The sequence below is a fragment of the Athene cunicularia genome (genome assembly GCF_003259725.1).
Source record: "Athene cunicularia isolate RWA chromosome 3 unlocalized genomic scaffold, athCun1 chr3_part1, whole genome shotgun sequence".
Taxonomy (NCBI): Eukaryota; Metazoa; Chordata; class Aves; order Strigiformes; family Strigidae; genus Athene; species Athene cunicularia.
The window spans coordinates 44,597,973-44,619,863 of record NW_020799097.1 but is presented as its reverse complement, the minus strand read 5'-3'; the positions used below and the strand labels follow the sequence as shown (position 1 = coordinate 44,619,863).

The 21,891-nt window shown below is 38.4% G+C and overlaps 1 protein-coding gene across 3 annotated transcripts in view; it reads left to right on the top strand.

Annotated features, from left to right (window-relative positions):
• The first annotated feature begins 164 nt into the window (after window positions 1–164).
• Window positions 165–21,891, top strand: part of FBXL4 (F-box and leucine rich repeat protein 4) — a 59,347-nt gene continuing 37,620 nt past the window's right edge. The window contains exons 1-4 of one of the 3 annotated variants that reach the window (XM_026844313.1): window positions 165–337; window positions 5,591–5,740; window positions 6,527–7,116; window positions 16,443–16,788. In XM_026844313.1, coding sequence (XP_026700114.1) covers window positions 6,608–7,116; window positions 16,443–16,788 — 855 coding nt within the window. In that variant the 5' untranslated portion in view covers window positions 165–337; window positions 5,591–5,740; window positions 6,527–6,607. Of the gene's footprint in view, window positions 338–3,563; window positions 5,216–5,569; window positions 5,741–6,526; window positions 7,117–16,442; window positions 16,789–21,891 lie in introns of those variants that run through there. The other 2 variants (XM_026844312.1, XM_026844311.1) reach the window with 2 other exon arrangements.

Below are 21,891 nucleotides of genomic sequence, written 5' to 3'. Positions count from 1 at the left end.
CAGCGGTCCCGTCCGCTTGGGGGTGGGGGTGCCCCACCGGTGCCCCTGGGCCCTGGCGGGACCTGCCCCAGGGGAAGGCCCCTGTCGAGAGAGAGCGGGTGTGCCCGAGGGGTGCGGGATGGTCGGGCGGAGGTGGGGCAGGGCGGGAGGAACAGGCACGGGAGCGAACAAAGGTGGCGGAGCGCGGGCAGGCGGGCTGAGCTGCGCCTCCTGCACGGCCCTCGCCGGCTCTGGCAGCGTCAGGCTCCCCACGGGTGTCCCCGCTGCTGCGAGACCCCTGCGGTGTTACACGCGTTACACCTTGTTACCTCAGTTGCCCGTCACAAGAAGAAGCAGGGTAGGAGTTTAACTAGCAATACTTATTTACCTAGGTATGCACTTTGGGGCACTTCTTCACGCGAATTGTTATTTATTGTCAGTGAAGGCTGATGAATGGACAGTGTGGCGAGATCTATGTGGCCTAATAGCTACACTCGGTGCAGTGAGGAGGCAGCTGACCAGCAAGTAAATGCTATACAGAGTAGTCATGCATGGAGAGGTAGTACAACACTGTGGAAAGAAGAATGAGAAGACAAATTGCTTATCGGAAGTAGTGTTGAATGGGGATATACCTATTATATTTTGGCATAAGGGGGAGAGTTTCACCATAGCTGGAAGGGCAGTTGGTCAGAATGAATTGGTAAAGTGCTGGTGACTTCAGGCTTTGGGTAGAATTAATAATTTTTAAACGGGGGCTACCTGATGATTTACCTATATTGAGAAATAATTTCTGTTACGTGTGAAGACAGCCTCCAGAAGACAGGGTGGTCGATCACCTGGAGCACGTGATAGATGCCTCAAGAACTTTAGTCTCTGTTCCACTGTGACTCTAAACCACACAGTGAGTTCTGGTCCTAGCAGGAAGGAACAGGCAATCAGTGAAGTAATCTGAAATTCTTAGGTTTTGCATGTTTTGATGCTCATGACAGCAACAAAGGCAAGATTTTAAATAGAATTTTCATAAGGCTCTAGAATTTTTCAAACTGTAAATTTATAAAGTTGCAAATGTGTAAAATGGCTGGGTTTAGTGTCAGAACACATTACAGGAAGAAACACAGCAAGTAAGGCCTGAGTTTAAAGTATGCTGTAAGAGTTTATTAATTTTTAATTAATATTAGCTTCTAGTTTCAAGTCGGACGTAGCTGTTGGTATAATCTAGGTAGTTAACAGCGAGAAATGCTAACCTGTGGTAAAAATATTCTGGTTTGGCCTGTAATGTAAGGATCCAGTATTCCCTCTGTGCATGAATGTACAAAGATAATTAAGAGATTTCCCATTTACCATCTTTTATTTAAGACGCATATATTAAATTGCATTAATCTTTCTTCAGAGTTAATACAATCTATTGTTTTTCTCATTTATATGTTCTTTGTGATTTGTCAATCTTGCTGTTTCTTTTATAGTTGAATGAAAGAAAACTCCCCACAATACTCCCAAGTGTGAGATTAGCAATGCTGGTGTAAAGAGGAATTATTACTATTACCTCTCTGTCTTTAAAAATCAAACCTGGTGTATACTACATGACTTGTATATACAACATTTGCTTCTCTTGAAGTAGTACAAACTCTTGTCTAACACATGCGTTGCCAGGGATGAAATATGCCATCATTAATTTTTTTCTATGTCTCTGTTACTTGTTTTTACACACATACTTCGCTTTGCAGCCCTTTCAAATCCCCTGTATTTTTCTTTATATTTCTTACCTTTTCTCACTAGTCTGGTTGGTGAATAACTATGTAACTACATCCTGTTTCTGCTCTCTTGGGATGAAATTGTGAATAGTGGGGACCCGTGTTTGCAAAAACAACCAAAATTAATCGGTACAATAATCATTAACAGGATGGGTTACTTGGAAGCTGGGAGATAGATTTGTGTATATGAAATCCTTGTAAAAAGAGGCAAAAGGCTGAAGAGATCTAATGCTTTAGTTTAATTAGCACCCGTTCCCATGTAATCTGTACAGAAGCTGTAAGACATTTTCCTTTATCAAGTTTTGTTGTATTTGAAAGAAGGAAATAGTGAATTACAGTCTTAGAAGGCTTTCTGTGTGTATAGCACCAAGGGAAGAAGGGTTAATCATAACAAAAAAAGGGGATTTGCCCATATAGTTGAAATGTTGTCAATTAAATAATGATGTGAATAGGAGAGGTTGTAAATAATGTGATGGGCTTTAATGTATTTTGAAAGAAGGTAGCATCTCTCTCCCTTAGGGAAGTTTTATTCCAGGTCTAGTACAGTCTGGTTCTCTGGAGTCCTGTCTGTCTTGTAAAACCAGAGGTGACATTTCCATGGCCCTTTGCACTGGTCTGACCTGGGGCTCTTGCAGTCTTAACTGCCCCCTTGAGCCAGAACTGACTTCATGTTGACTGGCAACGAGTTGGTTCGGGGAGATGAACAGACTGAAAACTACACTTGCTTGTGAGAGTGATTGGTATCTGGCTGGCTGAGCCCCAGGACTCATCTGGCTCCCCATGCAGTGCTGGCTGGAGCAGTGGCTGTGAAGCAGAGGGAGGTGAGTCTGTGCAGGGCATGAGATGGGAGGGCAGAGCTCAGGCAGCCCCAAGAGGGACTGAGGGTGGGATCCAGTCCGGAAGTGCAAACTGGACATGTAGGCATAGGACAGCACCTCACAATGTCACTGTACGTTCATAGCGCATAGCTTTTTGTTTCTAATCGAACGGTTAACACCCTCTGTGCTAGTCTTTGGTGGCTGCTGGAGGTCCTGGTATTCAACAGCACCATTTCAGTCCATTTAATGGTGTCTTGGCAGAAAAAAAAAAGAAGAAAGAAACCAAAGAAAAGAAGGCTGCTGCTTGGGAGGAGGATAATAAGATACGTTTAAAAGAAACCTTTATTAAGCTCCACTTTGGCATAATTATGCCTGTACAAAATAAAATGTATAATATACCACAGGCCAAAGAGGCTGCCAGAGATTGGGGGATAGAGTTGCATGGGCCCAAATGGGTCTCTTAAAAATAATCAAGCAGTTTGGGGGAGGGTTTTTTTTTCCATATAAAATTTTCATGTATATGAACCGCTCCAGAGCTGTCTGTCTTTGTGCTTTGCATAGGCCTGAGTCTGCATTTTTATCTTTTTTTTTAAAGTTAAATCCCTTTAATTGGAAATCAACTTGACCTGTGGTAGTCCTGAAAAAATCTCTCTGTATCATCTGGCCCTACTGATCTGTATTTAATGTAATTCTTTCACTGGCTTATTATCCATTAACCTTCTGAGCAATTTTTCTTTCTTCTTTCAACTCCTCACAATTCTTAATGCTTCTTTTAAAATGCCAAAATAGTTTCTATTTGTATTGTAATCCTAATGCTTATTTATCCTTCTTTTATAATAGTTTTCTGTTTCCTCTTGCTTTTTATAAATTACTAAATCCTATATTGCTTTTAACTCTTGAGAAGCAATTTACCTCCACTTGTATTGTTTAGATTAACGCATTTTCATGAAAGCTATACGCTCTTCCCTGTTTCTTCATACCTACTTTAGAGCCTGTTGACCAATGTCAGCCAAAATTGACAAAGTGGCATCAGTGTCAAGGTTATCAAATTTTTACAGGTTTTATGAAAATCAAGTTGGTAGAAGGGCAATGACCCAAATGAATGTTTCTGCTGATGGAAAATCTGCAGCATGATTTCAAGTTATCTGCTCTGTTAGGCCTGACTTAAACCACCCAGCTAGTTGATGTACAGCTCTGAACCAGCCAGTGGTTACGCTGCTCTTTGACAAGCTGATAGGGAGCACCAGCTGGGTTTTACAACAGCGCTGTAAGACCTCCAGGCTGTGGCCAGAGGATGCCTGGAGTTTGCAGTGCAGTTGTTAAGTTGTATAGGATGTGCATGTGAGATAAGCAATTCACTCCTGATCTTGAAGCACCCCAGCTGAATGATTCTTAAAATCGGGCTCTGTAAAGCCATAATTTCCATGGAGCAGCCTTCAAACCATGTTAATCAGTGAAATTTTGAGTCAGAAGCTGATGTATATGCTGGTCTACACATGATTCCAGGGCCTGACAGCAGTAAGTTTGTTGAAGTTTAATGTCTGTTGGCATATTCTGTAAATAGATTTTTCTTTTTCAGAGGGAAAAAATCCAGAAGGAGAATCTATTTGTAATCTTCACTCTATATCTTACAGCAGCTCCACATGGAAAAGATAAAATAACAATTTTCAGTTTGGAGTCAGGGTTGGTTGGTTTTTTTTGGGTGTTTTTTTTAAGGTGGAGAGATTGGGGGTTGTTCTGCCTTTTTCCAGTGCCTTTTCTAAAAGGTGGTTCAACAGGATGTTTGGGGGAAATGTGACATTATTGGGTTTTGGCATTCCAGGGGAGCTTAAAGTGGATCCAGCATATTGTCTTATGCATTCCCTTCTGCACCAAATGTCAGGAGTAATTCATGTTGTTGACATCTATGTCAACATGTGAAACTGAATGAAGGACAGGAACTAAACAAAAAGCTAATAATAGAAGAGGCAAGAAAGTGAGAAGTGAACGCTTCGTTAGTAAACTTTCTTACTGTCACGAGTAAGAGGGTCAAATAGTGCAGCCTGTCCTTATCTGTTACCACAAGCACCTTCTTGTTGGCAGCGTTCAAGCGAAAGAGCTGTTTGTACATCTGTGTGCATTTTGTGAGCATGGGAAACAAGCAGTTTACCCAAGAAACACGCATGGTGGATTTATATAGAGGCATACAAAAGTCACTTTGGTTCATCTTCATTTGTTTAATTATTTACCCTACTTTATGGTTATGTTTCCAAAAACTCTGTAAAGAATGGCCTCACTTATACCCACCGCAAACATTAAATGTGTGGTTTGTCAGCCAGGCAATGTGAGGTGTCGTGTTTGATGTGTCTTCTGTAGTAGAAGAGTCACCTCTCTTGGTTCAGTGATTACCACAGTATGCAACTCCAGTATAGGCTGTTGAAGAAACTGCTTAGTCAACCTTGTTTTGGCCCTTTAACAGGTTAAGGACGTTGCTCCTTATTGTTTCCTAGTAAAGCTCATGAACAAACTAATCGGAAGGCCAGTTTGTGAGAAAGTTTGTGGTACTGCAGGCTGTGAATTCAGGAGTGCTGTGTTATTGCTCAAGTGTGTTGTGTACTGCTAGCAGAAATCAGAATATGTTTCATGTTTCCTTGTGTGTTGGTAAATCTAACGGTTTACATCATGCAGGTATGGAGCAGTGGCTAAATATGGTACGAGTGTATGTAAGATAATCTTTATTAGTAGGGAATATGATACAGCCTTTCTGTGTCCTGAAGACAGCATTCAGCTATAAATATTTCTTCACTGTTGTAGATAGAAAACTTCAGTAAAGAGACTTACCTTTAATTTGGCTTTTTCAAATTCCTAAACCTACTTGCTTGTTTTACTTGTGTTTTGGTTTAGGTGGTGTAAAACACATTGGTATCCTTAATTATTAGTATGTTTTGTGTTGATTTTTTAGGTGGCCTGGCAGTATGCAGATCTAGTACATTTTGTGTTTAACTGAATTGTTACATAAATGAAAATGTTTTCTCTTATCAGAAGTAAAATGCTTTCTATAAGGACTTCTGCTTCTGATGCCAGGACTCTCTTGAAGACTTACTTTGTTGCTTGGCTTAAAGGAAGATGATGATGTAATGAATTCTGAGCATCCTTCAGGAGGCTGGTGGCCCTTCTATCATTGGTGAATGCTGTCATGGACAACTTCAAAGGGTAAAGATAGTATTTTATGAGTCTGTTTCAGGCTAGTCTCTGATACAGGAAGCAGTGGGATAAGTTTTGGTTTAGATTAACTGCCCAAAGCTTGCTTTTTTCACTCTTAAAATCATTCACAAATTATGGGAACAAATTAGAGGAGACAGTTTACTGGAGTAGCTGTCCAGCTTTCTGTGTGAGCTGTCTTTGAAGGGTGTATTTACTCTCCGGATTATATATAACGTAGATATCCTTGAGCTAGCTTTAAATAAGATAACTTGGGTCTGGGAGCAGTCTTACTGCAAAATATAAGCAGTGAAGTAACTCAAGTTTTGTCAATCTATACTGCTGCAGCCTGACTAGGTACCTGAGTACTTTGTTTAGAAGTAAGTTTTAGTTGAAGTATTTCAAAACTACGCTATGGATAATTTTAGCTGTACCTTCAGATACTCTTCTACAGTTGTTTACTGCAAGGGCCAGATTTAATTTCACACTTGATTTAATTTCGTTAAGTCAGTGCAAGATTTTTGTCTCTTAATAAATCCCTGAAAATAATGCTTAATTTAACCATTAGTCTTTTTGTTGCTTGAGGGCTAGTTTTGCCTAATGTTTCTTCATAGTACTTTCTGGTTTTAAACACAGTAAATGAGAAGCCACACTTATTAGCCTCCAACTGAATAATTGTCTTAAAATATAGTAGTTTATTAATGTTTTAGTAGCAGTACTTTAAGAGGTATTTGAAAGAGTATACTTTGCTTTCAAAGAATGTTTTATCTGCTCACTCTATTCATTATGTTTTATCAGCTCTTTTCCAAAACATCACAAGCAGCTAATGCACCTTATAAAGGACTCCTGACCTTTTGCATCTTCCTGAGTCGTATCTAGATGTCACCAGTGTTTCCCATGTTAACAGTTCTGAGCATGTTTTACTATATGTGCCTTCGGCGCCGAGCTAGGACAGCATCAAGAGGAGAAATGAACAGCCGGAGGGCTATTGAATCAAACACCCGAGCCTTACCTATCAATGTTGAAATAGTTCAGTATGCCAAAGAAGTGTTGGATTTCAGCTCTCACTATGGCAGTGAAAACAGCATGTCATATACCATGTGGAATTTAGCAGGTATTCCAAACGTGTACCCTAGTTCCGGTGACTTCACTCAAACTGCTGTCTTTCGAACTTACGGGACCTGGTGGGACCGTTGCCCGAGTGCTCGGCTGCCGTTCAAGAGGACACCACCCACCTTCTGTAGCCAGGACTACGTGGAACTCGCTTTTGAGGAACCTGTGTATCCCACTGCAGTGCACATTCTGGAAACATATCATCCTGGAGCTGTAGTCAGGATTTTGGCATGCTCTGCAAATCCTTACTCACAAAATCCACCAGCTGAAGTAAGGTAATTTTTTTTCTCTCCTGTATGCTTGCTTCTGAGATGTTAAATGCTACAAGTGATTCTGTTTAGTGACCTTTACTTCCTAGTATTTCTTTGTTTTGTATCTGACCCAATAACATTTTCTGTATTTCTGCATGTTTTCAAAACTGTTGTGGCTTGTTTTTATAGTAAGTTCAGAGATGTAGATTTTAATAGGAATTAATGCAGATCCTAATACCAGATTTGTGTAATGATAATTTTTGTGTTGGAATTTTTATGAGCTATAGTTATTATGTATGTACAAAAAATCACTTTTGAAATGATAGTTCTGAGTTGTTCTCTTTTTCCAATAAGAAAAACAAACTGGTTAGAAGAGGCTGAGGAGTCATGGTTGCTGTATCATCATTCAAGTAGCCATAAACTCTTTCTTCTCTCTACATGCTTTATGTTGTATGTATAGTACAATCAGGTACTATAGCTGTTGATATGGAAATGAAGCCAAAACCAGAACAGAATAGTGGGACAAAAGGTGATGCCATTTGTCTGATCTTTTATTTTTGGTCTGATCAAAGGGTGTGAGCAACACTTCACTTTTACCCTTGCTTCATAGACTAAATGATCCTGTTGGTTTTCCTCCAACTTCTGATGAAATTCGGGGGGGAGGGGCGGGGGAGTAAGATGGGAACCTGGGGAATGGTAAGATAATAAAGAACACTGTTTATGAAGTATGAGGCTCTTAGAGAGGAGGTGAATAAATGGAAGGAGAAAGTGCAGCTTAAATAGCACATAGTGGGGTAAACATTGGGAAAAGCTGTCAGTATATGCAATCAAAGTATTCCATATACATCAAGAAGAGATTAAACCCATAAAGGAAAGGAGAACTGAAAGAAAAAAGACTTAACAACATGTATCCTGTGGAAAATAATTTGCCAACAAATACTATATTCCTTTAAAGTGCATGCTTTGGCGGTGTAAGCAGTGTTAGCTTGGATGCTGTTTTTTTTTCCCTGTCCTGGTCTTTACAGGCACAGCTAAAAAGTATACTTTTACGTCTAACTTGGTATCCCATGATTCCTAATACTAGGCCATTGCTGTTTATTCAAAAAGTCCTAGAAAATCAGATGTCATGTTACATATTCAAAATTGCCAGTGTGATGATTCTTACTATTATTCTAAAATTCCCAGTCGTACGGTCCTGTGTGATTCTGTTTTCTCTTGTTGTTTAGTGCAGTTGTCTGTTTTTCAGACTCTAATGAGTATACACACTGTATAGCTCTAAAGTAAACATCCGAATTCAAGGAACAGTGATAGGTCAAGCTAATAATAATAGGTTGCCTAACTTCAGAAGTAAGAGTGCGTTTGGCACTGTAATGCAGGACTTATTTATAGGGTGGTATTTGGTGAAGGGAGCTTATAAGACTTTTGAACTTAGAACCTAATGTGAAATGACTTTTGGCCAACTGCCCTATGAACTTTCATTTTACTTCTTTATTTGATGATGCAGATTTTACTACTTTATAATGTAGCACAGACTTATGTAGGGATTATTTCTGTAACTGTTGATAATATTGCATTAGAGTAATAGTAAGATAGTGTGCTGCAGGGCAATACAAGGATATAATTCTGAATAATAAAGTAACGTTATTTTATAAAAACGTCTCTTTAGGTTTTGATTCTTGAGCTTTACATAAAAATAAAAAATGTATTAAGTGTTGAAGGAAAGCTCAAGAAATGTTAACTGAAGGAGCTATTTAAGTAAGGTGTACTGAAAAAGAAAATTGTTCAGAGAGCTAAAAGATGGAAGTAAAAATACTGATATAAAGCTTTTTGGGATGTGCTTTATGATTCCTCTCTGGGTATTGTCAGAGTGAGAGCACAGACTTTCCCTTCATAAAAAAGGATGAAGTTTCTGTAGGACCCTGCTTTTTAATTTGTAGGTAGGAGTATCTTTTGTGCTGCCTACCTAGGTTAACAACATTGCTGGTTAAACGAAGGCAGTCTCAGGGAGCCTTAGAACCAGTTGTCTGTGCTTCATCTTTAGTACTTGCCAGTCTTGATGCTAGAGGAGTGTTAGAGCGACTTTTTTTCCTCCTTTTGGCTTACCTTTCTTCAGCAGGTCTTGTCTGTTCAGGGCTGCACGTTTGGTTTGTCTTCTTTCTTCTGAAAGAGACAAACATGTCATTCATGGTGTCTTGAAGAGAAGATGAAGGAACCCTTTCTTCACAAGAGGTGTGCAGTACTTTTTCTCCATCTGGTCACCTTTATGAGGCGAATATTCAGAGTTGCAAGAATGCAGTCTCTTTTTTTGCTTTAGTTCTCGGTTCTCTGTTTTCATTTCCAGAAATTCTCTTGAGATGCCAACTAAGAATTATTTTTTTGAAGGTGGGATGCTGCTGATAATCTAAGGTGATTCTGTGTTTAACTAATATTTTGGACTTGAAGAACTGCCATACTGTTTTCTTCTGTTAAAAAAGGTCATGTCCCAGTTATTTGAAGGACATTTAGAATCTTGTTTTCCTCTTCTGACTATTTTGATGCTCAATTTTAAATCATCTTATTACCTAAAAACCTTAAAGTGCTGCTTTACTTTATCTGCTGACTCTGGATCTGTTTTTTTCTGAATGCCAGTGTATAAAGGGCAGGTCATTAGAAAGGTTCCTTTTCACCAGTTCTTACTTTGATATAAAAAGGCCAAATTAATGGTGGAGTCAAAACTGTTGAGAGGAGGTCTGTTGAGACTTGCTGTAATGTTATTCTTAGTGGATTATACTAGTCCCACTGAGTAATCTTTTTTCCCTTTGTTTAGTATTTAAAATGTCAGTTCATCCAAGATTTCACTGTGTGTAAAAGCTCCTAACCTACAGGAAGCTCTGTAAGGACTTGATGTACCACAGTCCTTGCTCAAGAGGACTTTATTCTTGTAGAAAAACAGCTATAGCTCACATAGTCGGCCAGTGTACTGCTCTGCTGTTTGCTTTATGCTTTGATTGCATCAAAGAACGACTTGGGCAGGTGTTCAGAAAAAGGTCTTTAGTTGTATTCCTCTGTTGTTGGTGCCCTGAACAGTTACAGCTTTGTATGACACTGTCTCAGAGTCTTTTTGGAGGGCAGGATCAGCTCTTCATGGAATGGGAATAAGCATTTATTTTTTTTAGAATTGAATGTAATTTTTCCTTAATTCCAATGCTTAAAATAAGACAGTTTATTTAAAGTTTTTTCATTATGTTTTAGCCAGCTTCCAGCAATTTGAGGATTCTCTGTACTCTCTTATCTTTTGCTGCTTTAAACACAGAAGACATTATATTACTCTCTTCTGCATAAAACAATTTTTAAAAATCATAAATGTCAGAGAAACTGTCTTTACACATGGAGACCTTTTGTGCTTTTCATTAGTGCCACTCACACCTTGACTGGTGAGAAGTGTTTGGTATTTTCTTAAACTATACTGACATATGTTAGTATCCATGTACACGTTTATTACATGAATTATCTGAGTGCAGAAAATCCAAGCAAAAATTAATAATCTGAGATTAAGAAAATATTGAATCATATAGTCTCATTTTTTATATGGTGAATCATATAGTCTCATTTTTTATATGGTGAGGAAATCCCTCCCTTTCTTGTATTGTGTTTTGCTATGATTATTATACTAATGTACTGTGGTGCACATTCTGTGTACTTAAGGTTTGACAATGATGAGTCTTTTTCCAGTGGAAGAGGCAGAGCTGCACACAGGTATGGTGGGGATGACACACCTGATAGTGGTGTGAGCTGAACCCAACCAAGGGAATTTTCTTTGTTTCTCATAGTGGATTAGATTGATGGATAAGCTATAGCTCTAATGATAAAAATGTTTTCTTTCCTGTTTCTTTTTCCTCCTCATTTACCCAGAAGGCTCACTCTTGGTGAATCCCTAATGGCTTTGTTGGTATCAGCCCTTTTGAAGCATTTTGATGCTCCTAATAGTGAGCTGCTGTCAGACAGGGAGAGTTTGTGTGTGTTTAAATAGGAGCTTTCTAGTCAGAAATTATTTTTTCAGAAGTTTTTCAACTTTTTCTTTTTACAAAAATAACTTTGCTTTTTAAATTTGGAATATAAAAGAAAAAATTGCTCCCTGTTCTTCTTCAGTTGTGGTCTTTTTTTAACTTAATTTTGACAGTTTCTCTTATCTCGTGTACATTATAGTGACACCACGTATTCATGTGCTTGTATAAAAGCTCAAAACCAGAGATTCCTAACTAGTCTGGGATGTGTGGCAGTGCTTGGGGTGATGTTTCATAGCATATGTCCTTACTGCTATGTGATGATTGCTTCTTTAGTAGATCGGAGACTGTTTTATGGTGGGTTTTTTTGTTTTCCACAGTGTAACACTGATTAGATGGTTTCCCACAGGTGAGATACCATGATCATTTGACTGACTGGAAGAAGTTTCATTCTGCCTTGTGTGTTCCTGTCATTTATTTAATTTAATATCTTTCATGTTATTTAGAATTTTGCTAGATGCTCTTTTGAGTAAAATTCCGAGTTTGATTTGCAGATGAGCAGCTTGGCTCAGCATTTCCTAGCTTAGTGGTGTTTGCTGCATGTGAGATTCCTTTCTCTTTCTGAAGGCCTTGAAGCCTGTAGAGACAGAAACTGCTTCAACCAGAGGAGCAGGCTAAGGAAGATGGACAAAATAAAAGGCTCCCTCTCTTTCCATTAGGAAGTTCATTGTACTTCAGCAATACAATGCTAATCCAGGTGGGAATGTTGTGGTTTTGTGTGATGGCAGCCGGAATGGGGATCAAAATGTTTGACGAAAAAAATCTCCCCTTCTGATGAAGGGAGTGATACTGGAAAGGCAGCGTACTGAATGTAAAATATTGTGAGTCTCTTGCTTTTAGAGTGGCATTCAGATGGTTCTTTCGTTCTACTTTTTCTTCCCTGTGAATCTCGGATGAAGTCACCCGAAACACTGTTGATACCATCAACACATTAGAGTGTTACAAGGGACCTTCAGGGCTGTATCTCACCTATGTGTAACACACAGCTTAAATTCTAGCCACATGCACCCTGACTTATAACTTGTTTTGACGTCTTCAGGGAAACAGCTTTTTCTTGTCCAGATGACTGCAATAGAAGAATGAATTCTGGGTTCATGGGACACAGTAATTTTTGAGAAACCCCTAGAAAGCTCGCGTGGACAGGGCAGTTACTTGAAAGATGTTTTGCTATTTTTTCTTGGCGTCCTGTCTGCTCTCTTTGGTATCTCAGAAATGAATTCTCAAAGTAGAAGTGGAAATCTGCTGCGTATTCCCACATACTAATTAGACTGCTGTGAACTCTGTTTATCGCCTTGATCTGAATGGTTCTAAGATTGTTCTCATGATCAGTCTTCCCTGCCAGTTGTATTTATGAACAAACAGCTGTGGCTGGGGTGCACTTTCCAGGTTATGTTGAACTTAGCATGCTGAAGCATCCCTGGCATGTTAGCAGGCAGGAGATGTTTTCTTGTAGGTAGCTTAGAGATTATTTACAGAGCACTTGCTTGGATAAGAGCAGATGGGATGTATTATAATCACATATCATGATTATAATTGTTGCAGAAGTTGCAATCTCAGCAAAGATGTAGTCGTATTATTCTCTGACTTTCCTTATGTTCTCCTTGTTTGCCTATCTGAAATTTTGCCGCCTTTTGGCTTTTAACACAGCTGTAAGTTTCTCAGAACAGGGTATTTATTTTTTGTGCTTGAGTTGTATGTAGTGCTTGAGTTGTATGTAGTGCTTTATTCACTTTCTACACCAATCTCAATTTTACAATGCAAGAAAACTCAACAGATTGCAGGTGAAGTTTCATCTTGTCTTGCTGGAGAGAAATCTGATTACTTTTCCTAGAACCCACTTTTCCAAAGAACCTTTCTTATATATTTTCTTCAGAACTAGCCAGGTCTACTCAGGCATCATCTTAGCCATTAAAAACCGTTCCAACAGCTTTAGATCAACAGAAAATTAAACAAGCACTAAATGTGTGCTCTCATATGACACAAACCTTACAAGTATGTTTCTCAGCCTAAAAGTCATTAGACTGTATTTTCCTTCACGGTGAGGAAAGGAGAATGGGAAATTTTTTTTCCACGTAGGTGAATGGAACCTATAGTATCAGAAATCTGAACAGAATGAGTTCCTGACTATCTTCATGAAGTAGAGAGAAATCTAATGGAAAAACTGAGTCCATTAAAGCTGAATGGAAAAACTTCACTCAAAGTCCTCATTTTCTTCAATCACTGGAGAAAATACTACATATTACTGCCTCTCATTCAGGCTTTGCATGGCAGTGTACTGAGGCTTTCTAGCACATTGCTGGTGAAACCTTCTTATTGCACTCTCTTTGCAACACATTTGATCAGCTGTTACTGTATACCTGCAAGACTTGAAGACAAACAGTGTCCTACCATCAGTCATTTGATTCTGCTTTATTTTGTGAGAGCTACCTAATTAACTCAAAGGGTTTAGGTGGTGGGGAGAATTCCCTTGACTTCTTTATAGGTGTCTTTTGGGATTCAATTTCTTTTTGTTTTGGGTTAAACAGTTTATTGAGCATCTTAAGCTTGGAACAAATACAGGCAACCTTATTAAGGAAGCTGATTTTGGTACACACCCTCAAAACAGAACTGACTGTCAAAATGCCTTTTCTTTTGAATGATTTTGAAATGGCTGACCGTAACAAAAAAATGCTCCAGAACAGAAAAAATGTGTTTTTTACTGTAGCCTCTTGGAAATTTAGACTTTTTTGTGATCCATTTCCAGCTGTGGAGTCTTTACTCCCATTCACATTACATGTAGCCCGTTTAAGTGTCAAAGTGGTGATCCTAGAGGAAGAGACCAATTCCAGTTGTAGTAATGTGTGTATTAAGAGTATGCCTACACTCAGCAAGAATTTACCAGTGCTGACTCAGAACAATTGCTATGGCCTGTTCCTGTGTGTGGTGCCACAAACTCAGAGAACATCAAATCAACCTGATAGACTTGAGGTATTCTAGATAAACCAACAGTTAACTCATTTAAAGTTAGATTGGGGGGCTGTTTACAACAGTGTGACAACGGCAGCGGAAAACAGTCAGCAGTCTTGTTCATCAGTGCTTGGTATTTGATGTGGAGTTTCACAAGATTGTAAAGTTAAGCTGTGTGTCTTTCCTTATTGCAAAGAATGGATACTAGAGACACTGCTTGCTGAAGGAGGTTATTGCTCTGCAATTTGATGAACCTAGACCTCCAGTTGCATTATTTTTTTCCAGAGCTCTGCAACTGCTAGGTAATCCTCTCTCCAGGGCACCAAAAGAGAAGTCAACAACTGAGACACATTCTGTTAGAAGTTGATGTACTGAGTTTTTCACTAATTTAGCATGTGCTAAATTAGTGAAAAAATAGCCTTGAGTTCCCTAAGGATAGTTTGGGTGGGTATATGAAAGAGTCTAAGCAAAATGTCAGACGGTGATCTGGATGTGTTCAGGAAAGGTCATGTGCATTGCCAACATTAAGTATTTGCTTAGGGAATCGACCTGTGTGAGAGGGCGTGACAGTGGAACTACATCTGTTACTTTTTGCCATAAGTTGACATTCATTTCCTAAATTAATTAAATCTTAGTAATAAGTCTCTCCTAAGAACTGTTAAACTTAGGGTAGAGTTGTCCACTGTCCTATGTTGGTACTTTCTGGTGTGCCATATATTCACCAGTCCTGCATGTTTGTTTTTAGTTCATGACTTTTTTTTTTCCTTTGACAGAAGACTTCTGCAGGCTTCCTATTCTACTGTAAGGTATTTGTGGAGAGTGGCATGGTGTAGGATAGGAAAATTTACCTGTGCATATCTGAAAATGTCCATTGTGAAATGGAAATTTCAGTTGATATAGATTAATTTTCCTATCCTGGAAATAGTAGAAATAGTAGAAAATACTTCTAAGCTTTATTTATAGTTTGCTATGTTTTAATGAAAGTCCTTGTGTATGCTACTTTCTGTCATGATGACCAAAGTTTGAGCATTTGTTTCTGGAAAATAAAGCATGTTTGATCTTTTTAAATTTTTTTTTTCCCCTGTGTGTTTTGCAGTACGTGTCAGTGTTGAGCAATACTTGTAAGTTCAGAGTAGTGGTATGTGTTAGGGAAAGCAGAGATGCGAGGTACTGAGGAGCAGATACAGCGTTTGTGATGCATGTAACAGGACAAGTAGCCTGAGAGAAATCCTTGAAGCTGGGACTGGGGTGATTGGGAAGAGATGAAGTAAGTATGGAAGTGTCTGGGTTATACCCATGGGACACAGATCGCTGTAAGTGTACTGTCAAAGGGAGTAACAGCAGTGCTGCTGAAGGCTTCCTTCTTGAGGAATTAATTAGCTTGAGGGAGGAAAAGATGCGCTTCAGTTACTGAAGGCCCTCTAAAATCCATTGACTGGATGAGGACCCATGCAGATAAAAAGAACATGTTTCTGTTTTCAGGCCTTTTGGCAAGTTTGGGAGCATTGAAGACCTAAGACTTGATTCTCCAGATTACTCAGTTGGCAGCAAGTTTTGCTGTCATTTACTGGAGGAGATTTGATGTCTGTGTGTGGAAGTAAGGATTAATGTATGGAAGTTCTGTGCATGCCCTGAACCTCCTTCTATCACTGGACCAAAGAGGAGAAAAACTTCTCAGTTTAGCAGTTTGGAAACTGTAATATTTTTTTGCAAAGGACCCTTTCAGAAATGACTTGAAGATTCTATTTTCTTTGGTAATTTGACAGTGAATTACTTTTAAAAAGAATAGTTTGCTTGCCTAGACAAACAAAGTTTAGATTATTCTTTAAATAATTTGCAGTGCTGCAGTTTAAACAGGTTTGATGTTAAAGAATCTGAGCTGTGGGGGTGTTTTTGATGTAATTATTTTTTGTGAAAACCTTTTGTGGGAAATAAGAGAGGTTAGCTGCCTGTATGTTTGGGTTACATGGCAAGACTGTTCCCTGCATACTTACACTAACATGCCATCGCTGTAAAGACATCTGTAATCCATTTGTTACGATTGCCTTACCTGTGAGATGTTAGAACAACTTGTGCATAAATAACAGTACTCTAACACAAGTGTGTGACTATGAGAATACAGCTTGTTTTGTTAGGAATGCAGAGAATATATGTAGAGGTCATGCATTAGTGTGCCATGTTAAATTAATCCTTAGGATATTTACCCAATCTAGGGGAAACATAATTTTCACTGTTTTTTAAACCACTCTTCTCACTTGTTTAATACTTCTGACAGAAGCACTCTTACTGTGTTCAGGAATTGCTTTAGTAATTTTGATTTTAATCTTTATACTGTCTGTGTGTGCAATTTTTCTTTCGCAGATGGGAAATCCTTTGGTCCGAGGCACCTACAAAGGTGAATGGTCCTCAGGCTCGTCAATTCACACCTTGTATCAAACAGATAAACTTTCCCACAAACTTAATCCGACTGGAAGTGAACAGCTCTCTTCTTGATTATTACACTGAATTGGATGCTGTAGTACTACATGGTGTGAAAGAGAGACCTGTACTTTCACTTAAGACTTCGATGATTGACATGAACGATATTGATGAAGATGAGGATGAAGAGAAATACGGCTGTGGAATGGACACCCTTAATAAACAGTTCAGCATTGTTACCCTCAGGGAATGGCCAACTAACGGATATTTTGATAAACTGCCTTATGAGGTACAAAAAGCATGTTTATACTTGGTGTATTTGCTTTGATTGTCAAGGGTGCAAAGGTGCTTTATAGGGTACTGGTCAAGACTATTTTTCTTCCAGTTTAGAGTTCTGCATTCCTTTGTGAATCTTTTGTGGTTACTGTATAGTTATGCCTGAATTATGTGAATCTGACTACTTCCATGGATGGATATTAGCAAACTGATTAGCTGGTATTTACATAGTTATTGCACTTTTATTTCTCAAGAATCTGTCCACTCACACAACAGTTTTTACACCAGTTATTCTAGCCTTGAATTTCTAGCTGTTGAATTTAGAAGTTTCTGGCAGTTTTCCAGCAGTTTTAGTCCTTGTGCTTGATAAAGATGATGTGTAAAAGAGATATGAAAAGATAGAACCAAGATCTGGGAGTGGAAAAAATTTGTAACAGGCTAAAAGTTACTTTTTCTGTTATCGCTCTTACAAAACCCCACAACTTTGTTCTTGAAACTCCCATAAAATTTTCATCTCATTATGAAGTAAGCTGCTTCCATCCAGTTAAGTTCTGATTCATAGTGCGGGTGAAAAGTGTTATAGCTGGACTTCTGCCTTGATTTGATGTTTGCTACTTTTTGTTCTATCATTAGCACAGAAAACAGTTGTGAGGAAACTCCTTTCATATCCCCTGGCAGTGGGGCAGTAGCAAGTGTGCTCAGAGTCTGTGTAGATAAATATTTTCTTTCCTGTAATTTCCAGTATAATGAGGTTGTGAAGTATGATTGCTGAACATTGTGTGCAGGCCAGAAAATTCTCAGTGGGATGTAGTCATTTATGGAGGGTAGTACCCTAGCTAGAGTAAGAAATGAGACATGAAATAATCAGCTTCACCTCTCCTGAAATAAACTGAGTTTGCACATAGTGGAAGAGAGCCTTTACTTGCCTGTCAGACCTCTGGACTTGGACAGAGACATGATTGTTCCTGCTCTTCAGTGTACTGCAGTCTGGCAAAAGAAGCTGGTGTTTTACTGCGGTAACTCATCAAATGCTTAAAGGCTTGATTCAAACTCGCTTTTGAAAGCGAAGGGAGGATGGTGGGAGATGCTGTCACAGATTGCAGGGCATTTTCAGAAATACATGATTTAATCAAATGGTATTTTGGTTTTGTCACATCTTCTGTCTCTACCCCAGTTGGGCATGTGAAGGCCATGGTTGGGTGACCATGTGCCCTAGTAACCTGCAGAAGTTTGCTGTGCTTGGAAAGAAGAAAGAGAGGAAGAGAATGTAACAGCTCTCTCCATCCTCCTGTGTATTTATCTTCTCTTCGGAAGTGGAATAATAAATGAGGATAGTAACTTCATCCCGAGTTAGCTCTAGTGGTGTTTTTTTCCCCAGAGTCCATATAGTGTTTAATATATTTTACTGTCAGTGCTGAGGTAAAGTAAGTACTTTGCATATGCAAAGGTGCAGTTGATTCAAGAACATCTTAAAACGTATCACTGTTTGAAAATTTGAAAATGTGTTGGTTTTAGTCATTCAAAGAAATTAATTATAGAGAAAACTTGATTTAAATTTTGGAAGTGTAGTTTGAAAAGGCTGGATAAATTGATTTGTAGTACAGTAGACTACCAGAGAGATTGATTAATCTCTTTTCTGTTCCATGATTATATGTATTAACGTTATAATTTAGAAAGTATTTGATACTCCTGTGAACTTCTGCCTCCACGTACTTTATTGTGCTTTTCTGCTTTCCTGTTTGCTTCCTTTTTTATCCATTTTTTAACATGTTTGGTTTCATTAATGCATTTATATGGTCTATCAGTACCAAGCACATTTTTTTTCTTCTGTTTTGATTTAAAGAAATTGAAAATATGGGTGGAATATTTATCAGAAAACTACAAAACATTAATTCTGGACTGGTTTTATAATACTAGAAATCCCTGTCTCCTGCTTTCTTAGTCCAGCTGGAAAGTTTGGGTATCAGAACAACAAAAATGTTGTACTTAGTAGTAAGACCTTTTTTTACTGCATCAGATATGGGAACAGTACTGTGCACACTGTTTTCAAGACTGACAAGTGTCAGATTTTTCTGGGAAGTGTTCGAACCTTGTAATGATGAAGTAAGGCAACTGCTGATTCCTTCCAGTTTTGATTGATACATTACATGAAAAACTGTATCTTTTTATATGTTTGTGTTGACTGTGAACGTTTAACTGTCCTTAGTCTTCATACATATGCCTATTCTTTGAGCTATTTCAGGTTTTTTCATACTACCCTCCATAATTCACAAAATACACAGGCTGAATAGTCTTCTGTGCTAATCTTAAGCAGCAGTTCCTCTAGCCTTTGTTTTACCTTCATTTTCTTTCTGAAACTTTCATAGACTATCCTTTCATAGACTGTGTTGTTATTCAGAATGACATTAGGAATGGCTGCAGTGTGAGCTCTAAAAACATTTTAAGAGTCCAGAGTGCTCCTGCCAGCAAAAGAGAAAAATGCTCAACTCCTGGGGCACAGATTTCCTTAGAAGAAAGTGTGATATCTTGGATGAACTAGGTGAGAGAATTTTACTTCCCTGCTCATGGACAGTGTTAACCAGCAGTTAGTAGCTATGAAGTACTTATACTATCATCTGTTCACCAGAACTACCTTTTTTCTAGGAGGATTTTCTAGGAGACGCTTCATATCCTTGTCTGTCTTCCCAGTTACCTTTGACTAACTTGTACTGCTTGTAAAGTGGAAGGGGGAAGGCCTTAGTCCTAGCAGACTTTGCAGGAATGTTTGAGACCTGAAGGCCTGAACAAATTAAAAGCCTGTGAGAAAGGTGAAGAATACCTGCCACAACATACCTGTTGTGCAGTCTGAGACTCACCAAGATGTGCCAGGTACCACGAACCTAACTTTTGTTCTCCATAGAGAAGAGTCAGGAGAAATACTGCATGCTGCTGTCCAAAAGATTTTTTTTTTTAATATAAATTTCGATACAAAAAATACAACATCTTTGTCATTCCTTGAAGCCAATTTTTCCTAAAGCTGCCTACAAGATTTATGAGCTGTTCATGTCTACTGGGGAAGTGAAATTCACCGCTAAATGTGGATTTGGCACCTATGTTCTGGGAAAATGGGTCTTGAATGTAAGATCTGCATCCCTTAAATGATACTTAGAAGAGTCGAAGCAATAAGTATGAGCATTTTTTAAGTGTCATACACTTTTTTCCCTCAACAGTAAACTACTTATATCTTTCCAGAACAAATATTTGTAGGCTTTCAGATCAGCAAGATTTTATGCCTCTCTTTGGAAAGAGAAACTCATGAGGGTCTTAAAAGCTGTCTTAACAGCTAATAACTATATGGCACAAGATTTCCTTCAGATAATAGCCAGTACACTTCCAGTTGCTACAGCAGACTAGACTCTGAACAATGGCACATGGAGAAGATCTCTCCAGCTTTAGCCCCCCTGGAGTTTCAGTTACTTGATTGTGCAGTCTGTCAGTAGGATCCTTTTCTGTTCGTTGACTCAGGAAGGGGCTTAAAGCCTTTACAGCCTTCCATTGCTGAGAGTATCAGAACCTATAGCCTGGTGATGTAAAGCCCGCTCTGCCAAAGCAGAGTGGAATATAGGAAAGAGAGACTTTTTAAATGGTTGTGTTCTGTGAAGCAGTTGCAAGATCCACTTACATGTGGACTATTAAACGTGTATGTATTTGCTGCTGCAAACTATAGGATCATGGAGCTAAGGACTGTGTTCTCTTAAACTATTTTGGGGAAATGTCAGAAGCCCAAGAATACCATCCTCTCCTTCCTGCCTTCTCTCTTTGCCTTTTTGTGCACATATCCTTTGTCCTTTATCTGAACATGTCTTAGTATCAATTCTAATTAGAGTCCAAGCTGTGGCAGTTCTAGCTGCAGAATGAAAAAAAATTGCAAGTCATTTGTTTGCATGTTTCTGAATGAGTGGTTTGTATAGGCCAACGTATTTTCATATTGGACTCATGTTGAAGAACTGAAAGAGGAAATCTGTAAAAAGTGCAGATATTCTAGGTTTGACCAGTGTCCAAGCATTATTTTCTGACCAAAGCAAGTTCTACATTATTATGTTCTAGTCACAGAAAGTATTTTATTTGTTACAAATAGTTATTGCTTGCTGTTAGTCAGCAAAAAAAGCTTAAAAAATGCTAGAGAAGCTTTTGGATAGGTAAGTACTATTAGTAGCTATGCCATTGGTAAAGTTTTACCACGTGTATTTAAGAGTGTGATGGAGATCCTGTCTGAGCTAATAAGTGAACTTTGCAATGGGTGGGATGTCTGTTTTTTTAAGATGCTATATTTTTTAATTGATAATTCACAATATATGTGTATATATAAGATGCTGCAATCAGGGACTATGATGATAAAACACACACGCATCAGTTACGAATCAGGATAATTTTTGTGCTCAAATACCACACAATGAATTTGTATACTGCCATTTGTTGAATTGTGGAGAGTTGTGATTTGGAAACCTCCAGTTTTTGGAAGTTCTCATTGCAGTGGGTGTTGATCTTGCTGCATCTCTACTGCTATTATGTGCCATGTTTGCCCTGGAAGTAGGAGAGAAGGTACTTTTGTACTTTTGGTCCATCGTAACTTAAAAAGACAATTGGTGTTTTATAAATTATATTTTGTTTTCTTCTTTATACTCCTTTGTATTGCTTTTCCAATAATCTAGGGTGTTTTTTACTGATGTTATAAGAAAGTGTAAAACAATAATGGTTGCGTAATTTTTTATAAATGCAGAGTAAAACCAGCTGTTTGTGAGAAACTATGTTATAAAATTAGTTTTCAAAGCAAATAATTCTGCAGCATTCTTGGAATCACCATGAACATGGCATAGCACAATACAGCACATCATGTCACATACTTATTATGGTATCAAATTGTACTTTATGCTAGGATACACATACATAAAAACCAAATTTCTGACAGACACTAGATTCCAGACTAATGGTGATTAATGGATATTAGCCTGTAGGTTTGGAACCTGTTATTTTTGTTCAATCAAAAGCCTGAAAAAAAGCAGTTTGTATCTTAATGTCACAGTAGTGAAATTTCATTGTATTTTTTTCATTCTAGATGAAGTAGTATAATTTCACT